The sequence below is a fragment of the Haliotis rufescens genome, unplaced genomic scaffold (genome assembly GCF_023055435.1).
Source record: "Haliotis rufescens isolate VD_foot unplaced genomic scaffold, xgHalRufe1.0.p SCAF_8, whole genome shotgun sequence".
NCBI classification, from domain to species: domain Eukaryota; kingdom Metazoa; phylum Mollusca; class Gastropoda; order Lepetellida; family Haliotidae; genus Haliotis; species Haliotis rufescens.
In genome coordinates this window covers 9,892,973-9,916,443 of record NW_025964372.1, presented here as the reverse complement: position 1 = coordinate 9,916,443, position 23,471 = coordinate 9,892,973, and the positions used below count along the sequence as shown (strand labels likewise).

At 40.8% G+C, this 23,471-nt stretch overlaps 1 protein-coding gene across 4 annotated transcripts in view; it reads left to right on the top strand.

The window, feature by feature from the left end:
* Positions 1 to 3,613: 3,613 nt before the first annotated feature.
* LOC124123932 (FYVE, RhoGEF and PH domain-containing protein 1-like) overlaps positions 3,614 to 23,471 on the top strand; it is an 84,351-nt gene continuing 64,493 nt past the window's right edge. Inside the window, exons 1-3 of one of the 4 annotated variants that reach the window (XR_006859375.2) lie at positions 3,614 to 4,049; positions 19,751 to 19,847; positions 20,111 to 20,183. Coding sequence is in view for 2 of the 4 variants with exons in the window: in XM_048389373.1 (XP_048245330.1) it covers positions 20,154 to 20,183 (30 nt within the window). In the remaining 2 variants the exon portion in view is untranslated. Of the gene's footprint in view, positions 4,050 to 19,750; positions 19,852 to 20,110; positions 20,184 to 23,471 lie in introns of all 4 variants that reach the window. The other 3 variants (XR_006859374.2, XM_048389373.1, XM_046487137.2) reach the window with 3 other exon arrangements.

Below are 23,471 nucleotides of genomic sequence, written 5' to 3'. Positions count from 1 at the left end.
ATATAGTGGGGAACTTCATGATAACTGGTGGGGGCTGGAACAGTCATTAAAGTGGGGAACTTCATGATACCTGGTGGAGGCTGGAACAGTTCATATAGTGGGGAACTTCATGATACCTGGAGGGGGCTGGAACAGTTCATTTATTGGGGAATTTCATGATACCTGGAGGGGGCTGGAACAGTTCATATATTGGGGAACTTCATGATACCTGGAGGGAGCTGGAACAGACCATATAGTGGGGAACTTTATGATACCTGGTGGGGGCTGGAACAGTTCATATAGTGGGGAACTTCATGATACCTGGTGGGGGCTGGAACAGTCCTTATAGTGGGGAACTTCATGATACCTGGAGGGGGCTGGAACAGTTCATAGAGTGGGGAACTTCATGATACCTGGAGGGGGCTGTAACAGTTCATATAGTGGGGAACTTCATGATACCTGCAGGTGGGTCGAACAGTTCATATATTGGGGAACTTCATGATACCTGGAGGGGGCTGGAACAGTTCATATAGTGGGGAACTTCATGATACCTGGAGGGGGCTGGAACAGTTCATATAGTGGGGAACTTCATGATACCTGGAGGGAGCTGGAACAGTTCATATAGTGGGGAACTTCATGATACCTGGAGGGGGCTGGAACAGTTCATAGAGTGGGGAACTTCATGATACCTGGAGGGGGCTGGAACAGTTCATATAGTGGGGAACTTCATGATACCTGAAGGGAGCTGGAACAGTTCATAGAGTGGGGAACTTCATGATACCTGGAGGGGGCTGGAACAGTTCATATAGTGGGGAACTTCATGATACCTGGAGGGGGCTGGAACAGTTCATATAGTGGGGAACTTCATGATACCTGGAGGGAGCTGGAACAGTCCATATAGTGGGGAACTTCATGATACCTGCAGGTGGGTCGAAAAGTTCATATAGTGGGGAACTTCATGATACCTGGAGGGGGCTGGAACAGTTCATATAGTGGGGAACTTCGTGATACCTGGAGGGAGCTGGAACAGTTCATATAGTGGGTAACTTCATGATACCTGGAGGGGGCTGGAACAGTTCATATAGTGGGTAACTTCATGATACCTGGAGGGGGCTGGAACAGACCATATAGTGGGGAACTTCATGATACCTGGAGGGGGCTGGAACAGACCATATAGTTGGGAACTTCATGATACCTGGAGGGTGCTGGAACAGTCCATATAGTGGGGAACTTGATGATACCTGGAGGGGGCTGGAACAGTTCATATAGTGGGGAACTTCATGATACCTGGTGGGGGCTGGAACAGTTCATATAGTGGGGAACTTCATGATACCTGGAGGGGGCTGGAACAGACCATATAGTGGGGAACTTCATGATACCTGGTGGGGGCTGGAACAGTTCATATAGTGGGGAACTTCATGATACCTGGAGGGAGCTGGAACAGTTCATATAGTGGGTAACTTCATGATACCTGGAGGGGGCTGGAACAGACCACATAGTGGGGAACTTCATGATACCTGGAGGGGGCTGGAACAGACCATATAGTTGGGAACTTCATGATACCTGGAGGGTGCTGGAACAGTTCATATAGTGGGGAACTTCATGATACCTGGAGGGGGCTGGAACAGTTCATATAGTGGGGAACTTCATGATACCTGGAGGGGGCTGGAACAGTCCATATAGTGGGGAACTTGATGATACCTGGAGGGGGCTGGAACAGTTCATATAGTGGGGAACTTCATGATACCTGGAGGGGGCTGGAACAGTTCATATAGTGGGGAACTTCATGATACCTAGAGGGAGCTGGAACAGACCATATAGTGGGTAACTTCATGATACCTGCAGGTGGGTCGAAGAGTTCATATAGTGGGGTACTTTATGATACCTGGAGGTGGGTGGAACAGTTCATATAGTTGGGAACTTCATGATACCTGGAGGGGGCTGGAACAGTCCGTATAGTGGGGAACTTTATGATACTCGCTTGCAATTATTGTTGGCTTAATGTAACTAAACGCAACATAGGTATGCACTTGATGGAATATTGTCACATTGAAACAGTTTTCATGTCTTCATGGCGACACAATACAGGGCAGCAGTGAGCGAAATAAGCGCCTCTCCGGTATCCCGTGGTTAATTGGTTATCTTTAATGCTAATGTAAATAGCTATGAGCCATAATATACTCAGCTCAACACTGTGGGAGTGAGAGAGCATGATCCAAGTGAAGCCATTCATCACTGGAGCAGTCTGTTGACAAAGTGCTAGATGGTGCACAACTTCAGGCTGGCAAAGATGAAGAATCTGGTATATGATAGGAGCTACGCTTCAAGCTTTTGTATCGTTGTACGGAAGTCAAACGCCGATTTTGGCACCGCGACTCTGCAGAAATGACAGAAACCCGTTATTGACTGAGGTTGCAGTTCTAACTTTGTTGAAACTTGAAATATGTGTTCTCCCTCTGCTGCCATTCATTTTCTAGAGTAAAGACACGATATAACAAAATTGAGCATATCTAGCTAGCCCGGCTGGATAATGATGTTGACAACTTATTTCACATACTGTATGCCAGTAGCGTGAAAATGGCAAGTAGTATGTATGGTTTGGTCAGTGAACTCACTGTGGCATTATTAAGGTTTAGATCATCACAAATAAATAAACATTATGTCGATAGATAATTATAACATTCATATCTGCGTTTACTTACGACCTTAAACCTTGTGTTGTAAATGAGAGTAGCGCCCCTTGGGCCAAGTGGCCAGTCGTTCGCAATGTCGTCCTCATGTCAACTGATGCACTTCTGTGTCCTGAGTCTTTCGTACTCCGAAACTGAACAGTTGGTGTTGCTTAACTGTAATTACATCCCATTTCAAAACAGACAAACCATTTGCTGACTCGTATGAAATCACATAGGCATTATGACATGGCTGGATGATTCAATAGTCTCGCTGAAGCTAGACTTTCCGTTGATGTAAAACCTTTTTATGCTCTATTTCCCCACCCACTGACTGAAAATGATAGGATTAAAAGAAAACGAAAGTCAGTGCATATTTTTAAAAACTTTTTTGGCTTCTTATCCCGGCATAATTAGTTATGTTTTTAAGCCCTTTTGAACTTCTGATATCTTTGAGTCAATCTGACGGATAAGTAATTGTAAAATGACTGAATATTTTGGCGTTTTGTAAATTGCATAAGTGAAAATTTCAGTCATTTTAAACATTGACTGATATTACACTTTGACTTAAACATATAGATGATATCTTGAACACGATTTTAGAATCGGCATATTATCTCTTTATTATAACCAATCTCGGAGGAAGCTGCGCACATTACTGCTGGGTTGAACATTGAGAGTCTGTGGTCGAATCACCAGTCTCAAATGTTGCATCATACGCCACACGCCAATCAACAAGGTCTTTCTTCAACGTTGAATTTAACCCATGTTGTCGTAAGAGGCGACTAACGGGATCGGGTGGTCAGGCTCGCGGACTTGGTTGATGCTTGTCATCGATCCCAATTGCGTGGATCGCGGCTCATGGTGTCTATCACTGGATTGTCTGGTCCTGTCTCGATTATTTACAGATCGCCATCATACAGCTAGAATAGTGCTGAGTGCGGCGTTATACAACAGACAAACAACGTTGAATTTCGATAATCAGCTTATATCGTCAGCTTGTGTTGAAAAACACTCGTTGTAATAAAGCGTTATCTGACGGCGACTCGTTTAGTGATCTATGTGTATACAACTAGTCAACACACAAAGCGGAAACAAATTTGAACAACATACACGAAACGGATCTTCCCGAAATCAACCATAGAGCAACCAATATTCGGCTATCACATTATGACACCAATTTCCCCTGCTATAATGCATGCACACGGTGTCATGTGTAAAGCAACATAACTACCTTTGTACAACTCTCAGTGGCCTGGATACATTCGCCGAGACCGGTTGTCGATCATCACAACTCACTGTTCAACACATTCTAAAAAGGTTATAAAAGGTCCATACATTTCCGCCAAGGGAACCTCTCTCCGACGCACATTCCACGACAACCAGCGCGAAGTTGTTCTGGTAGGTACTGCTGTGTGTTTTCAGTAAACCTCATATTGACTAATGTTCATATCCCAGACTCTAGCTTCATTACTTTTACCACACGTAGCTGTATTCAGCTTCTCGTCCATCTAAAGACACACGACGAAGACATGTGCTGCTCAACAGATCCCATTGTTAAAACTATCCAGTGCATATATAGTAGCTTTCCTTACATAGTTACAGATTTTCCAGGGTTTTTAATATATAGAAATGGGGGGAAGATTTCTGGATACTTTCACACAACAAGCTGTGCAGCCATGTGTGACAAGACGTTCCACTGACTGGTGTTTGTGAGTGCTCCGCGCCGTGTTTTGTTAGTGTGTTGTGATCCATGTTCGTATGCGTGGGTATAATATCTGTGCATTCTATAAGGTACATGTATTCATGACCATGTCTGTGTATAACAAAACGTAAATGGATGCGAGAAATTCGGACGATTTCACTCACCTTCACGACGATATGAATAACTGTAGAAATTCATTAACATGTTATTCAACGCCATACACCCATGTTGTGAAATATTTAGCCTCCTGCATATTTCATCTTCTAATATGTTTGTGTTAACATGTAAATGTAGTACATTAAGTAACACAAACATGTTTTTTCACAGTATTTGTGTTTGAACGTCAAGCGACCAGGTGCATAGTGTATGGACGAAAGAAGTTAATCAGCTGCCCCGTGCGTAGGGTGGCGGACTTGCTGCACCGACACGACACGATATTTTGAATGAATGAAGAAATTCATTTAATGTGTCGGTGATATGTAAGTGTTGAGTGAATCTGACGATGTGCGGTACACATGTGATATGTGTGCTGACATTTAATCGCACCGGATGATTTTCACACATCACTAGTGTGAAGTTCCGCCTGGAGATTTTGGGGTCAGATTCACAACACTGACTCGTGTGTATGTATGTCCCCATTGTTAGTCCGTGCTCATGTCACAGTGCCCCATGCTGTCAAAGGCAAGTGCAGCATAATAATAGCACAGCTCCACCAACTGCCAAAGCCCAAACGCGATAAACAGTCAAAGGACTTACCTGAACATATGTATACAAAATAATATTGATCGTAAATCGGGTTTTGCAGCAAGTACTCTTTATGTTTGTAAATGTTGCTCTGTCCAGCACATTCTCATACTACTTTATTTACATCTGGTCATTTACCTCTAACATACGGAACTAATAATGTCAACATTAGGACATGCATCTTCGTCATGTTATCGTCTGATAAGCCGGCAGTTGTGTTCGATTATGTAAGACCTCCCGTTAGCATTATTAAAATATACATAAATAACGTTTTCTCTTCGGGTAACCTGACACGGAGTAATTGATAAATACATGACTGTATAGGGGGCGTTGGAGTAGCCTAGTGGTTAAACCATTCGCCCGTCACGCCGAAGGCCCGGGCTTGAATCCCCGCAGGGGTACAATGTGTGAAGCTCATTTCTGGTGTCCCCCGCCGTGATATTACTGGTATATTTCTAAAAGCGGCTTCAAACCAAAGTCACTCATGAGTATATGAATAGCAATTAATAAATAACATTTGCATTGCTTGTTCAGGGCACTGACAGTAAATTGGGTTTAGCATCTTTCAATTAATAATAGTTGAGTGATTCTAGACCTATCCATGTCATGACTAAATTGTAGTTTGGCTTTAGAATTAAATGTTCATCAAACGTTGTGGTGAACATTGCCCTGTGACAAAGTTGGGGATCAAGTAGGGGATCATGGAAAATAAAGGTTGTGATCGGTCGCCAGAAGAAAGATCAGCTTTGAAAAATAACTGCCAGAGATAGAACGGTTTCGGAACCAACCCTTACGCCCCAACACACCCGAAACATTGCACACAGTTATATTTTATCACATAATTTGAACATTATTTAGGGACTGGTCATTTAATAGATGTGGGGACTCCTGATAAAATGTTACAGGTATTTTGGAGGGCATGTCAAACTGTTGCATGAAATGTGTTTGCCAGCAAAATTATTATACAATACGAAGACCCATTAGGGTGGTCTAATTTTTGTTACTGGTGGCCTTTAGCATAGTTTTATTAATAAAACGTGATCTCTTGTGTGAGGATGTGTTATCAATTTGATCAGGTTCGGTGTATTCTATAACGGTGATATCTAACATATTGTTTTACTGTCCTTTCTCGACAGGCATTATATCATGAATAACTTGTTCTCGTCGCTATACGATTGCAGTAGCGCCGATGAGATGTACGATTTTAGCTCACTCACTAGTTCGATAACCTTGCTTTCTGGACGTAGTTCAAAATACCTTTATGCTAAATACATAACTCTGCACGCATGGTGCCCCAATCAGGATGTAACAAGGTATTACCAAAGATAAATATACGTCTTTGGTATAACAAAGGTCCGTTTGGAGTTTTGACCTGTCCAAAGTTGACCATGTGAGTAATAGCCAGTAGACTTCATTTTAGCACAACAGCACAACAAAGGGTCATGACGACCCAGCACGTCCTATGAATGAATTTCCTGAAGAGATCGCGCGTCTGCTCAATGATGCAGCACGTGCAACGTTTGGGGAAAGGCGTCCAGACCACCCCACCCGAGAAAAGTAATAATAACAAACCCCATTTTGGGACAGAATGTCGAAATAAACGCAAAACATTTTTTAATCAAAACGCCGATACTTTAAACATAAATCAGAAATTAATAAACGTTATTATCGACAATGTTCAAAAGAATATAAGAAGTGCCTTAATAAACATATTAATGATTACAAAACTGAATTTAGTACAATGATAAGAGAAAAAGCTTAATATTCACCTAAAGAATTCTGGAAAATCTTCAATGAGTGTAATAGAAATCAAAATTCGGAAACACTCGATATCACGGAATTTGTACAACATTTTAAGAACATTTAATGGAGAAAATGAAGTGTTAGACAATGATGACAATGTTTGAATACTGACATAACCTTTAATGATATATCACAGTCCATTAAGAGTCTTAAAGGTAACAAAGCCGCAGGGGAATGGTGATTCTACCGCACTGCCACCTGGGACAGATTTATACCCCAATACCTATACAACAGACGTATTTTTTTATGCAAAATCCGCGAAGCGAACAAATGATCGTCAGGATACTAAGTTATTTTTTTATGCAAAAACGATGATGCAATTCAATAATCGTCACGACTCTAAACTAAATTGTAATGAACATATTCTCTATTGTTTTTACTCATACGCATACCATTATTTTGAACAAAGTGATATTCAACATTTTCACTAAGTTCTTCGTTCATTTTACCAGGAGACCACACTGTATACTCTTCTTTGAAATTGGAAAGAAACAATTGATAACCGTATTTGGATGGTTTGGCATCACTGATATAATATATATCTTGAGGCAAATGTCGCCATTTGATAATTTTGTCCCGTAGCATTAATGCTTCGATAGCTTTTTCAAGATTTCCTTTGTTGGCTTGTAATTCCCCATTATTATAGACTGATGTGGGCATTCGTCTTAATGAATGTATTGCGATCCAACGATGTATCCAGGAAACAATTTATTTTTAATCTCCAACCAGTTCTTTGGTTTTGGCACGGAATAATTGACGCGCTTGTTGTCTCCCCTGTTCTATGAACTTTTTCTCTCGTCTTCACAAATACCACTGGTCTTACCAGAATTTGATCGAATCTCCTGCCTCATTGCGTTGTATTTGGTGAGTTTTGACAACAATAAACGAAATTCTACCTCGGATATCTTGCAATCAGCCAGTGCTGTTGAAATATGATCCTCAATGCTATTCAACTTTGCTTCAGCGAGTATACGAATACTATCATGTTTTAATGCTTTCTTTTGCAACTTACGAGAAATAAATTTTATCGCTGTTCCCGCCAGACCAGAGACCCCGGCTGCTACTTCCATACCAAGTACGATAGGCATAGCATTTATAGTTGATAATAAACCAACACCGGCCGCAAAAGTCCCATGCTAGATGCTTACAAGTGCAGTGTCAACTCCGTCGAGAGCATTTACAGCTCAGCAATACTTTTTGTATAATCCAAGTCTCAACTTCCTCTCCTCTATGCAAGTATTTATGTCACTTATTTGATGTAACCGAAATCCATCAGTAGGCTCAATCCAAACTAGACTATGTTAAGGCAAGACAATACATGTCTCCGAGTAATATGGAACTTAAGATTGGTAAAGTTGTAGGCTATAATAATAAAATTGTTATTGCTTCCGATCAACAAAAAAACAGGTATAAATTCAGATATTAACACCGAATTAATAGCGCAAACAATTGCAGGCGAACCGGGAATAGTCAAGCCACAGTCATCTAGTGTAACAGAAGTGCAACAGCCACAAGTTGTAAAACCACATATTGACGACAAAAATAGCGCTTATAGTAGAGACACGGTTTACTCATGATTTGGATACTTTAGTGGATACATACAACAGCCTGGCAATTGCTACGATCACAGCCCACAAGTTTTGGCTAAGCCAAGTTGGCTAATAAATTCAAGAGCCAGGATACAACACTCCCTATTATACCAGCTCACCATGCTTGCCCTAAAAGGCGACTTACGGGATCGAGTGTTCAGGCTCGCTGACTTGGTTGATGCATGTCATCGATCCCAATTGCGTGGATCGATGCTCATGATATTAATCACTGGATTGTCTGGTCCAGACTCGATTATTTACAGACCGCCTTCATATAGCTGGAATATTGCCGAGTGCGGCGTTAAACAACCAACCAACCAACCAACCCTATTATGCCCGGAAGTGCAGACACGGTTTTCCCAGCCAGCTTCCCTTGTGCTTCTCCTGTTGCCTTTAAATGCTTTTTCATCCACTCTTTTACACCACCCTCACGAAGAGGCGTACCACTGCCTGTACCACTACCGCCTCCAGTTACCGCGAGATCCAAAGTTGATATAATATATCCCAATGCGGTTAAAACGCTGGGAATGGTTATCCCCTGTTCTCTGAACAATGTTTTATTTTTTTCGGCCTGTGTTGTATCATCATTGAGAACTTGATCAATAGTTTCTTGAATTCGACTGATTTGTGAATGAAGTGCTTTTCTGTTAGTGGAAGCTGCTTCTAGGCAGGCCGATCTTTCGTCTTCTAAGTAGCGCAATCTTTCCGCAACACGGCGTCTACTGAATTCATCGTCTGCCTGTGTAAATCTTCTTTTCTCATAATCTATATGCTTGTCGAGTTCATCTAGCTTCGCTATATTATTGATGAGTGACCCCCGCATTGTTTGCATTGCTTTGTCAAAGACCTCGTAATTCTCTAATATTGTACTCAAAGGTTGCTACCTATAATGTGGACTTATCAAAGGTTTCCAAGATTTCTCTGAGACCATCCGAGACCTGCTTCGCGCATTGTGATACGTCTTCCAAATTATATTTATGTCTGGCAGCAGCCGTTGCACCGAGTTCAGTCCGCACAGTCTGAAAAACCTTAGTAGTCTTTGCAAAAAGTTTTGCTTGTGAGTTGTCGTAGTCTACAAGACCTAATTCATTATGAATAATGTGGATGCCACTGCGATGCCCGGCTTTTGTAGACAACGCTATAGGTTTCCTAGAACGAGAATTCATGAGATCAATATTCGGAGAGCCATGCAGTCGCAATATTCCTTTAGTTTATGTTGTAAACTTGGAATAGTCACTGCCAATTGGAGTAACACATTTGTTGTCTTCTTTTAAGACATTGTTATAATCATTAACGGTTGATTGCAAAAGTTCCTCATTAACATTCATAAAGCTGGTTTCATCAGTACCCTCTTTGACTGTGCTGGTATCAGTTAGGTTATCTAGATTCATATCATCCATTTTTATATTAAACATAAGGTTACATAATTTCAATATAAACAATTTCTTTGCAATACGGACGCACGTTAAATCCACAACTTCGGCATCCATTAGAAGTCAAAGCAATTCACCAGTCTGTAATTATAACTAATCAGCATCACACACTTTTGGTTCGCTTTCTTAATTTCGGCGCTCACGATGTTAATCCCAGGAGCTGCCCAACTATCATTTACCATTAGTTTGACTTCTTCTGACCCTGGCTGGGACTTGTTAAGAACATTGGTCGTGCAATTGTTAAGGAAATCACGATTAAAATTAGTGGTAATAAGGTCTTGAGTATTAACGACAGCGATGTATACTTCTGTTACATGGATCTCTTGAGAACAGCGAAAGAACGGGAAAACTTACAGTATCAAAGTATTGGTTATAAAAATTCAGTGAGACTGCGTTAGGGTGCTTCTACTGGTGATGATACCATCGTAGAAGATAAGGCTGTTGCTGATGCATTAGGTAACCGATTCTATATTCCGCTCGACTTTGAATTGATAGAGAGTCACATGCCCTTTTATCAAGCATCCCTAGGCGATAGGTTAGAATACGAACTCATTTTTAATGACTACAGCAGAGCACTCAAACCTGATATTGCAGCTGCTAGCTATTCCATTGCCAATATCTCACTGGCGTATGATATGATAACAGATCCTGAATTAGCCAGACAAATTCGTAACCAGTACAACAGAAGTTTAACCATTTTACACCGGAAGATCATCATGGAGAAAAGTGATACGACTTGGAACATCGATCTAAACATCTCCGCTAGATCATTGAATTTTAATGTTATATGAGGAACCTACTGACACATTTTCCAGAGATACCGAGGCGTAACCCCCAGATTACAAAAGGAGAATTGACTATCGAGGGCGTGCCTAATCAACTATATAGTCAAAGCATGCGAGCATATCAACAGTGGGATGAGATTAAAAAACTCCCTTCTATTAGACGAACCCAAAAAAGTTAACATGGTCGCAAAAGATCTGGCTCTTAGGGATGTATCACTGTCTGAGTTCCTTACCTTGAAGTATGCGCTATGGCTCGACATGCGAACCACAGATGATGACGAAATACACGGTAGTGGGCGGAGAATAGAAAATGCTAGTGAGGGTGTTACTATACAGAAGATCGCCGTAACAGCTGGTAAATTAACATATATTTTTACGTGATTATGGACGCGCAACTCAATATACAGAATGGAAGATTCGTGCAAGCGATCTATTAATAATCTTTTACCTCACTGCGCACCTCACAGCACTGCTCTATCATCTGCAGGCAAAAGGGGAGCGGAAAAACAGCTTTTATTCTTGATATTTTACAAACTCATTATCAGAATTTTCACCCACATGATTATTCTGTGCCCGACTATAAACTTTAATAAAACATACCTATTGAGACAATGGGTAATGAAAGATCCCGGGTTGCACAAAGTTGTTACAGATGATCGTTTACAAGACTGTTTATGAGTATGTCACGAAAAATACAAAGGAGAATCAACCCTTTTCATAATAGACAACTGCAGTGCGAGTAAAGAACTTACCAAAACGAAAGATATGCTTTCATGTTTAGCATTCTTTGGATGACATATGGAGCTGGCGTTTGGGGCCTCACTCAAAAATACAACTCTGTCCTGAAAGATCTCAGAGAGTAGACCAAATGGGTTGCCCTGTTTCATTGCAAAGACCGAGATTCATTTGAGTAATGTCTACGCGAAAATGATGTTATTTCTACCAAGCTTGAGCGAGACTAAGGCCGAAAACTGTTAGCAGAAACGAAGCACTGTAAACTCCTATTTAAAACCTAGCTAGCTGCTCATGCAATTGCTTAGCAAACTTTAGCAACTGTTTAGCAAACTTTAGCAACTGATAAGCAAACTTTAGCATCTGCTTACCAAACTTTAGCAACTGCTTAGCAAAATATTGCAACTGATTAGCAAACTTTAGCAACTGCTTAGCAAAATATAGCAAAATGCGGTAAATTGAACACTAGCAGCGTTTATGTTATAATGTGGTTTGAAATCCTCATTCTTTTGCAATAGTTTATTATTTCAGGCTGTATTGGATATGTCATATTTCATTATGTTAGACTTGAATATCGACTTGGGTTATTGGGTATGGAAAATGTTCCAAATACTTGGGGGAAATTTATACCACTGAAAAAATTGATAACATGACCGACAAAGAAAATAAAAAAACTATACGCACGTTACGAGTCTAGAATAGGAGCTACCATGACTAAAACAATAGGTTCTGCTATGGTAAAACTATACACAGCTGTGGTTAGTACGTTTCGTCCTATCCCACCAGAAAATTACCTGTATCTATGTGAATCTCTCGAGAAAGACCCATTTATTGAACATGCTTTAAGTGCAGTAAGTTGTGAGTTTTACCATAGATACGGAATGTTCTTAGCGCCACTCAATACCGCTTTAATAACAGCTAAGTATTGTCAATTTAAACACACATGCCCACCTAATAATATAAATGGAGGTGGAAACGCCACAAGTGAATGTGGAAACACCACATGAGAACACAGACACACCAATTGCACAGTCACCACAAGTGAATGGGGAAACACCGCAAGTGAGAATAACTAAAAATCCCAGAAAAGTCGCAGCTGATAAAAGGGGAGCACTAGCCAGGAAGGCAAAAGCCCACACTGAAGAAAGTACACACCTGATTAAAACTTGGGCTCCCTATGCCCTGGGCGTTATAGCAGTGGTATGGTTTTTTAAGACCGGAGAAGAGAAAACACGGCCAGTTAAAAAATTGGACGAGGTTAAGTAAGAGTTAAACCCTCATGTAAGGTTATAAAAGCATGACTACTCCAGTTTCAGACGGTAAAATGTTGGTAAACGCAGCGTATCATTCAGTTGTTTTTAGCGGACTAGCCATTTGATATGCTCGTATAGGTCAAATGATTACTAAAGCCACACCATCGAAGCTAGATTTTAATGGTTATGAAGACAGAAGACATAATGAAGTAATTAAACATGTGAATATTTATAAACATAGTTAAATAACAAAATGGCATCAATTGCAATGATGGTCGGTGGAGCTATTGGTAATGCTCTAGCTTTTTCGAGGAGTAAATTCTTATTTTCTACTATGGGAGGAGAGGAGCAGAAAAGACACAATAAAGCATTAGAACAACTCGAAACAGACCAGTCACAATGGACCAGGAGAAGGACCAAGAGATTAGATTTTATTCATGACGAACTTTGTAAACAAAACCATTCACTTCAAACATTTAAGGATGTTGAATCTGCTATGCACGAATACTTCCTTGTTTACGGAAAGACACTTGATCCCAATTGGCCAAAGGCCAACGCTATCACAGTATTACACACCGTCAGAGGAACAGACATACAGCGAGATAGCATTTATAAATTTGGGATTGTCCACTGTGGCTATTTTTAGCTATGCTATTACGCATAAGCCATGAGCTATCATAGCTATTAATAGCATTTTGTCGGCTCGGCTGAGTCTTATTAGCTACGCTGGGCAGAGGCTGGGGTGATTTGCATTTAGACAAATGATATGATAGGTGTATAACAACCATGAATCTGTGCAGATTTACGCTTATGGGGGAACTCCTTAACTGTGGCAAGTGGTGTGTGAACGATTTTTGCGATATTCAAGCTTATTACATTAGGCAGGGAAACATTAACCATACATGTTCTGTATGTGGGATAGGGGTCAAAGGTTGTTACTGCTTATGCAAGAAACATGGGGCCTACGAGATTAGGAACCAGATTATTTGCGTGAGGAAGAGGGATTACATCAACGAGAGGAATACGTTGGGGAGAATACTTGTTTAGATATATGAATCAATAACCATTTAGATATTTGACTCATTTTGCATATACAATTACATCACAATGGTTTTTGTCAGAGAGTTGAAGGCTTTGGCAAAACAATGTGGTCTACGTGGTTATTCTCGAATGAGAAAAACTGAATTGTTTACCTTACTCGGTTTGGAATACAACAAAGCCCAAACTGTTAGAGAACTCAAAGCTCAAGCGAGAAACAGTTGGCTGAGAGGTTATTCTCGAATGAGAAAAGCTGAATTGATTGCTTTACTGGATGTTTTTGAACCGGTTGTTGATAATAATCAACCCTTTGAGTTAAGATTTGTACCCACAGCCGGCGTTGGTAAATATCTAAGAGGTTGGAAGATGGATATTAATTCCGAAAAGGCTGTTAATGATGTTAATCCCATTGTATCGAGCAAAATTAATAAGGAGTTAGATGATTTAAATAGTATAAAATACCAGCTAATGGTTAAAATGTCATTGAGTAAAAATAAGACGATAGCACCGATTATACCGAACCTAATTTCAGGGGCAACCAAGAAGTTATAACCAAATCAGAGTTTATAAGCACATCATTGGATGCTTAATTCAGAGTATACAAGAAACTTCAGAATGCTGGACTAAAAGAGGTTCGGGTGGGGGTGTGGATAGAATCGATACGTTATATTCAGATATAGAAAATTATATGCCTTTGAAAGGTGGATCTTATATAGATTTACCCTCATATTATAAGAAGAAAAAAGCCATAAGTAATGTAAAAAATAAAGGTGATGACTGTTTCAAAATGATGATAAGATCTGCCTTGTTCCCCGGCAGATTCAAAAATTGCAAATAGACCTTCGAGCTATCCCTAAAACGATGGGCTCAACCTTGATGAAATAGACGAACCTACACCAATCTCACAAAATAATTTAGCTATAAATGTTTTAAGACATTCTTCTTAAGGAATTGTTGTACACAGGATAAGCCCCGCCCCAGAACAAATTCCCAGAATCAATTCATTTCTGATAAAAAAAAAAGGGAAATTATACGTGGATAAAGAGTTTAAGCAGGCTATTATGCGATCAAACAACCCATAAGGAAAAGAAATATTTCTACGAGATGCCTGCATGGGTACAGCAGACAAGATCTTTTAGAAGCGCATAAAGAAGACTGCAGAGGTGTTGGGCAGACCCTATCAGGATTGATATGCCTAAAGAGGGTAAAAATATATTTGAATTTGAGCAATATTGTAATCACTTATCAAACCAATAGAAAATACCGAACACAGCACTGAATGTAGTTTTACATACAAAACTCAAGAACAGACTCCTTGTGGGTTTGGATATATAGTTGTAAGTTATCATGGGAAAACAAATGCGTCCGTGATTTACAGAGGTACCGATGCAGCGGAAAAATTACTAGAATATCTACAAAACGAAGAGAGAATAATCAGGTAAAATTTTTCGAGTAAGAAACCCATGTGTATGACGAGGGATGATTGGAGGGCCTATAAGAAGTCAACGAGTTGCCATGTTTGTAATAAACCCCTGAATGGGGATTCTGTAAGAGATAATTGCCACGTTATGTGTCATTACAGGGGAGCCGCGCATAACGAGTGTAACTTGAAACTTAAAATGAAATCAGAAACAATACCCATCCCCATTGTGTTTCATAACCTCAGAGGATATGATTCTCATCTCATTATGCAAGCGATCTCAAAGACTAATGGCAGTTTAACGTGCATTCGTAATAATATGGAGAGATATATATCATTCTCCTTGACAAAAACTATACATTATACGGACAAGGATGGGAAAGCGAGAACAAAACAAAGTAATGGACTTAGATTCATAGACTCTGTACAGTTTTCTGTTATCTTCCCTGGACAATTTAGCTAATGCAAACAATCCCAAAGACTTTGCAATAACAAATAAATATACTGATCAGTTAACAAGGCATTTGTTGCTGAGAAAAGGTTATATCCTTACGAATATATTGATGATTGGTCTAGATTTGACGATACTAAATTACCACCAGTTGAATCATTCTATAGTTACTTAACAGAATCTAAAATAACCGATGCCGATTATGAACATGCTCTGACGGTGTGGTGATATATTAGGTTGTTAGAATTTAAGTGATTATCACAATCTGTACTTAAAAACCGATGTACTGTTACTCGCGGATATATTCGAGATATTTAGAAAGACCTTTTTAAAACAATACGGCTTGGACCCGGCATGTTACTATTCCAGTCCCGGACTCTCGTGGGATACATTGTTGAAGAAGACTGGTGTAGAGTTAAAATTACTCACCGATTATAAGATGCACTTGTTTGTTGAGAAAGGATGAAGAGGTTGTATATGGATGACGGCAAAAGGTATTATAAGGCTAATAATAAATTAGTGGAAGGATGTGATTCGAGTAAACCTGATACGCACATATTATATCTCGACGCCAACATTTTGTATGGATGGGATATGAGCCAACCTTTGCCCATGGGAGGGTTTGAATGGGTGAAAAATATTGATGTCAATGATATTCCCACAGATTCTGATAAAGGGTACATACTAGAAGTTGACTTAGAATATCCAACAGAGTTACACAAAGACCATAACAGTTATCTGCTAGCTCCCGAAAGATTAATGGTCAATAGAGATTGGATGTCCGAATATCGACACTCCTTGATGGGCAATACTAGGTTAGCTAACGTACCAAATTTGATTGATAAAACAAAATATATGGTCCACTATAGAAATCTGCAGTTATATCTATCACTAGGTATGACACGAAAGAAAATACACAGAGTTCTTAAGTTTGATCAAAGACCTTGGATGGAGCCCTATATAAGGTTGAACACAGATTTAAGAAAGATAGCTACCAGCGATTTCGAAAAGAACCTATATAAGCTCATGAATAACTCAGTATTTGGTAAAACTATGGAGAATCTAAGGAGGCGTGTTGATTTTAAATTGGTCAGATCTTATGAGGAAGAAAGACTTATAGCTAGTCCGGCTTTTAACAGAAGTAAGATATTTGATAACGACTTGGCCGCACTACATATGCGGAAGAGTAATATAAAATTCAACATACCATGTACGTTGGTATGAGTATTCTTGACTTGTCAAAACACTTAATGTATGACTTTTAATACAGCGAACTTAAGAAATAATACGGTGATAGATGCGAGGTGTTATATACTGATACTGATTCTTTTTGATGAAAATACAAACCGAGGATGTGTATAAAGATATGGCAGAAAAAAATAGATATGTATGACACGAGCGATTACCCAAAAGATAATCCATTGCACAGCGCGTTAAATAAAAAGGTATTAGGCAAGATGAAGGATAATGTGCTGGAACTGCTATTGTGGAGTATGTTGGATTAAGACCTTAGATGTATTTTTATAAAGAAGACTGATAATGGGACATAAGAAAAGCTAAGGGCGTTAAGAAGTATGTGGTAAAAAAACATATCAAACACGAACAGTATAAAGAAACATTGTTTAATGTTAGAACATTCAAACACGAGATGAATTCTTTAAGAAGTGGGGGGGCACGGGTGGCCGAGTCGTCTAAAGCGCCGCGATTCGCTGTGCAGAGTTACGTCCCTTGGGCACGCCAGAAACCTATGATTGTGGATTCGAATCCCGGTTCGCCCCGATTATGTTTCTAGGTTTGTCAGCACCATACCCGTGCTCGTGGGTTTCACCGAACTGGTAAATGGCTAAGAAGTGACAATCACGTGATATATGGATTGAGAATGAACTAGACATCAATTTCCCCCTTAGATATAAAGAGATGGATTGATGAGGATGGTGTAACTACCTATGGTTACTTAGGGAGGTAACACTGTATCGCTGGGGACTATGAGCAACTCTTCTAGTACAAATCCCTTGCCCAGGCCATCTTTAAGATAATAAAGAATAGGCTCAGCTTCTTTCATAACCAATCGACTGATGTTATATATCTTAAGAGACCAAATCGGATCTGTTGCACAAAGTTGGCCTCCTTCGAGTTCACCGGGCTGGTATAAATATCTTACACTATCCGGTTTTCGTTCTTTGCCTCTCCGTGGTGCTGAAGATTCGGAAGTCACAGATTTCATTTTAATTGCATCAGATGGTTTCTTCCCGATTAATCTCGTTACTTCATTATTTAGCGCTGATACAATGGCTGATAATCGTGTCACCCATTCCGTTGATCTTAATCCATCTGATTTCATTTCAATCCCATTCTGATATCCAAACTGATGTTCTGCTAATGTCCTGTTAAATCTTTCAACAATAGCTTGGCTACGGGGGGCCTCTTTTTCACCATGCCTTATTGCGTCATCATGCTTTGTTAATAGTTTAGTTACTGATCCAATAAACTCGCGACCGGGATCTCAAGAAATAACTTGGGCCATTTTAGTGGTCAGCTTTTATATAAACGGCTTAGTGCATTAGCTGCTTCTTTTGAATCTTTCGAGCTTTATGGTTCAGCCTCTTTGTGCCGACCAGCCACATCCACTACAGTTAAAGCGTATTTATATATTTTGCGTCTTACCTTATCATGAGGAAGAAACAAGAGGTCAGCCTGATGAACATCATTCATTGTAAAAATATCAAACTTCTTCCTCGGGATATAACGTGGGGCCAGTAAGTATATTTTCCATATTGCTTGGTTCTTTAACCAATCCTTGGCCACATCTTTTGATACCTTAGCCGCAGTGGCTAACTTTTGTATTGCTCCTATACCTTTCCAATATCCTCGCAGTCTATAATAAATGTTATTCATTATTAATTAATATTGATGTTTCTTTTAATACAACACATGACGATCGTTGTATCACATCTCGGTTTTTGCATAAAAAATTACCTCTGTGGTATAGGTATTGGGGTATAAATCTGGCTTCAGTGGAGTTGCGGCAGAATCACCATTCCCTATAAAAATTTATATCATTTACAGCATAGAAGCATTGTTAGGGTTCGGAAATGGCTCAGGTGTTGGTGAGCCAGAGCCCTTTTCATTACGTAGAATCAGAAATTTCAAGCCAGCAATAACATGTTTAGCGGAGATTTCATCTAAAGCCATATTATAACATACCCTTGGATTGTTTACTTAAGGCTTTTGATGTAATGATACTACCAATATTATTATATGGCTGTGAAAATTAGGCATAAGAAAATATGAACATGATTGAAAAGATTTATCTAAAATTCCTTAAACTAGCATGGAGTCTTAAAATTTTTACGGTTTATCGAGAACTAGGTAGAATGCCTAAATCGATTTATGCAACTCAAGGGGTAGTTAACTTTGGCATAAACTCTGTAAACCCGGACGTGCACCGAAACTATAGCAATATATTTATAAGTTTGCTGATTTGCAATTTTTATCTAATTATGAACAAAATTCCTGGATAAGAAATGTGAGGCAAATACTTAATAAGTGTGGTCTGTCCTATGTATTTTATGACCCACAAAGCGTTTCCAGCCAGTGGCTAACTGCTCAGATAGAAAAAAGATCAGTTTTATCAAAATTGGAGATCTGACGTCGAGAGAAGTTCAAAAGGGTATTATTATAAATATTTAAGAGATATCCTGTCATTTGAAAAAATTATTATCCTAATCTAAAACATAGAACCTGTAACCATAATCTACCTGTCGAAGTTGGCCGTTGGTTTGGTATAGATAGAGAATTTAAGACATTTAAACTGTGTGTGTCGCCAGCTATAGCCGATGAATTCCACTGCCTGTTTTGATGTGAAGCTCTCCATGAATCTAGATCTAAACTTATCTCAAATAAATATACGGTTTATGAATATAATGAAATACAACAAATTGCTGAGTACCAGAAATGTAAAAGAAATCAAGAACCTTGCAAAATGCATATGTATAATAGACAAGTACCTTTGAGTGTAACTGTGTATATGTGTGTTTGTTCATGTAAGTGTTTATGTTTAAATCTTCAAATAAATGATGATTGATCAAATCAAGAGGAGGCTAAAGCTAAATGTAAAATGGCTTTGTGAGTACTATTTACATTTTCCAGGATTGTCAAGTCCGCGACACAAGCTGATAGTTTTACGAGACGTGGGACAAGAGAACGGTCGTTTGGTGAAGAACCACTTCCTGTTAGCATTCATTGTGTACGTACGTATGTTGTTTTAAGTTTATTACAGTCAAAAGGTTGTAATTCAGCCATTTCAATGCTTGCTTTTTATTCCACACACACACAAAAATCAAAATTGACTTTAAACGATGATATTGTCATCGAGTCAGAAAGTGTCCTTAACTTTCCTCGTCCTTTGTCATTCACGATGAATTTGCTGGACACCGCCCTGCTGATTAATGGGGTTGTAATATTATTTTACGATGGTTAATTTTTTTCACATTTGTCCATTTATTACAGCTTAGATCCACGCGGCAGTCAAAAAGAACAAAACCCATCCAGCATGTCTGAGGACATTCCTCCTGACAATGAGGTATTGACGTTCTTATGCTACTTATTGTATACACAATACAAGAAGACGTTATGTAATGACTTCTGAATGTATAACGTGTGACTTTCCTGGTGTTGAAATGTGTTAAATAGATTTGAAACGAACAATGATTATACAACAGTTAAACAGTAGAAACTCCTATAGAAATAGTGAATACCACAGTCTCTCAAGTACGCCCCCTAGCATGTCAGACTGGTTAAATACTAAATACTAGGAACAATATTTAAGGGAACCCCCCAATATATTCAGAAATGATATGTAGAGAAACGACATTGTGGAATTCAATCTTCATAGGAAAGTCATTATCCCGCGATATGCCAAGGAGAGGCACGGGCCACCGAGCTGTGGATGCCCGTGCCTATAATAAAAACAGAAGATGAGATTGGGTTAAATGGCCGAGGGTGTGCAGGTACTAGTGGGCTACTAAGCTGCTAATTGTGTATACCAAAATGCTACCGTTGCCATGGCTATAGCGTGGCAAACGGCGATTCGCAGCTAGCACTGCTGGCCTGAGACTGCTACCACTGTCCGGCCCCCACGGTAGCATATTTAAATGCTACCATTGCTTGGCAACTCCCACGCTGCCAAAAGCAGCTCCCCGCTGCTGGCCTAAGTCAGACTACCGCTGTCTGGCCCCAAGTAGCTGGCCAAAGCAGATCCCACTGCCTGGCCCCATTAGCAAAACCATTGTGCGCCGCCTGGCCCATATACGTGGCAATTGTTGCCCCAACGTATGTTATTTTACGATTCCCCGGCTGAAAAGTCGGGAAAGACAAGGTTCCCACTGAGAAGCAGGTAACCCCGGAAAGGTTCCCGCTGAAAAGCAGGTAGCCTTAAGCACGAGTATTAATTTGGAAGCAAGTTAATTCGTTACTAGCAGTGTAGCCCACAAGAACCCTGCACACCTCGACATAGTTTATTGTTGAGACAGGTATTCGCATATATACATATATACAGCTATTTAGAAGTCATGTTTATTTACATATATCAGAATCGTTTAAAAGGTATGTACATATATACAAGCGCCCTGAAAACCTTTTTTACATATGTACAGGTTTATTTACATATATACAATCTGCTCTGCTGGTACCTGTAATAGAATAAACGCTGAAGAAAAGAAGTGATTAGCATTCCAGGTGAAGAGGACACATCAGGTTGAAAAGGAAAGAAAAGGAGTGGCAAGCTGGGTGGGTGGGTGTGAAAGCGATTAGATACAGTGAACGAGTGTGTACTTGAAGAAGGACTGTCCGCGAATGATGGACTAACAAAAGGCGGGATGATACTCACGCGGGATAATTCCCTGGGCACGGTGCAGAGTGGTGACCCGGGGGTGATTGAGTTACGAGGGGTGATTGGGTTACGGACGTAATTAGCCAATGGTTTGGATACGCGTGATAAAGTCATTTAGTAGTTAGTACTAAATGTAATTATCCCGCGATATGCCAAGGAGAGGCACGGGCCACCAGGCCTGGATGCCCGTGCCTATAATAAAAACAGAAGATCAGATTGGGTTAAATGGCCGAGGGTGTGCAGGTAGTAGTGGGCTACTAAGCTGCTAATTGTGTATACCAAAATGCTACCGTTGCCATGGCCACTAGCGTGGCCAACGGCAATTCGCAGCTAGCACTGCTGGCCTGAGACTGCTACCACTGTCCGGCCCCCACGGTAGCATATTTAAATGCTACCATTGCTTGGCAACTCCCACGCTGCCAAAAGCAGCTCCCCGCTGCTGGCCTAAGTCAGACTACCGCTGCCCAGCCCCAGGTAGCCGGCCAAAGCAGATCCCACTGCCTGGCCCCATTTGCAAAACCATTGTGCGACTACCGCCGCGGACCCAACTGTCAGCAACCGCTTGACAAGACGACTTCCGCCGCCGGGCCCATATACGTGGCAATTGTTTGCCCCAACGTATGTTATTTTAAGATTCCCCGGCTGAATAGTCGGGAAAGACAAGGTTCCCACTGAGAAGCAGGTAACCCCGGAAAGGTTCCCGCTGAAAAGCAGGTTGCCTTAAGCACGAGCATTAATTTGGAAGCAAGTTAATTCGTTACTAGCAGTGTAGCCCACAAGAACCCCGCCACAAAGCACCAGAGTGCTACCCCACACCCACGGCCACGCAATACGCAGAGATAGCATTGTTGCCCCGCTTGCCTATGTACTGAAAAGAAACACTAACCTGTGGAGATAACATCCTTTTTGGCGCAAAACAAGCGCCAGGGCAGGCAATAAAGTGTCCGTAAACACACACAATCCTTTGTCACTGAGGTGGACGCCCTCCCAGGCGTACCATGTCATGTCTGATGCCAGGATCTGGGGATGTGGCACCATTGTACCGCTGAGCTCTTTCACTCGGTTGGCCAGTCGGCGGTTGATATTCTTCCACATCCCCTCGATCTTTAGTGGATCCCTGGCATCGTGCCAGAAGCGCCTGGGCAGAATTGAGGATACAATGATCTTGGTGTCAGGAAGCTGGAGTTGTATCCGAAGGATTGATGCCACCATGTCAAGGTAGAGTTGGCTGCCCTTGACCGAGCACAGGTCGTTGGAGCCCAGGTGAATGATGAGGGCTCTGGGGGTGCGCCGTGTCGCCTTGACCTGTGCATCCAGAATGGTGTCCAGCTCCTTCCACCTCATCCCCCCTCGTGCCAGCCATAGCATTCTCGGTTTGTTCAGACTTCAGGAGCAAGTACTGCCGTGCCCTGGCCATGTAGCTGGATCCCACCACCCAAACTGTAAACAATAAGAAGTGTAGTAAGTACCATGAAAGACTTAATGATTTAATTGTGTAACATTGAATTTGTTGGTAAGCGTATGTAAGCATTGTAGCAATCTGTTTTCCACCTGCCGTATTGTTGTATGAGGTGTTCGGGCACCCCGTTCAAGGCTGCTGATGTGGCTGCCCCATGCAGAAGGAGTGCGAAGAATAGCAAGCCGTGTTTATGTTGCTGTGTGCTAAGGCCTTTTTTAGGAGTGCCTGGAATTGGTACCTTGTAACTGGGGAATGGTCGAAATGAACGAATGCATGTTGTGGGCCGGAGGGGCGCGCCTCCAGGTAGTGCTTGATGGCGACTACCGGACATAGCAGAAAACCTGGTATCGATGACATTGTAACTGTTGTCCCCATCCTGTACTGATCAGACTTTGAGTGTGGTAAATGGATTGAAAGCTGCTGGGGGTTGCCCGAGAAGCTTAAATTCTGGATGGCGCAACCTGTTTTTGAGGGTTCAGTTTTGACCAGTTCGCTAACCCTAAAGAAGCCGAAGAAGGCTG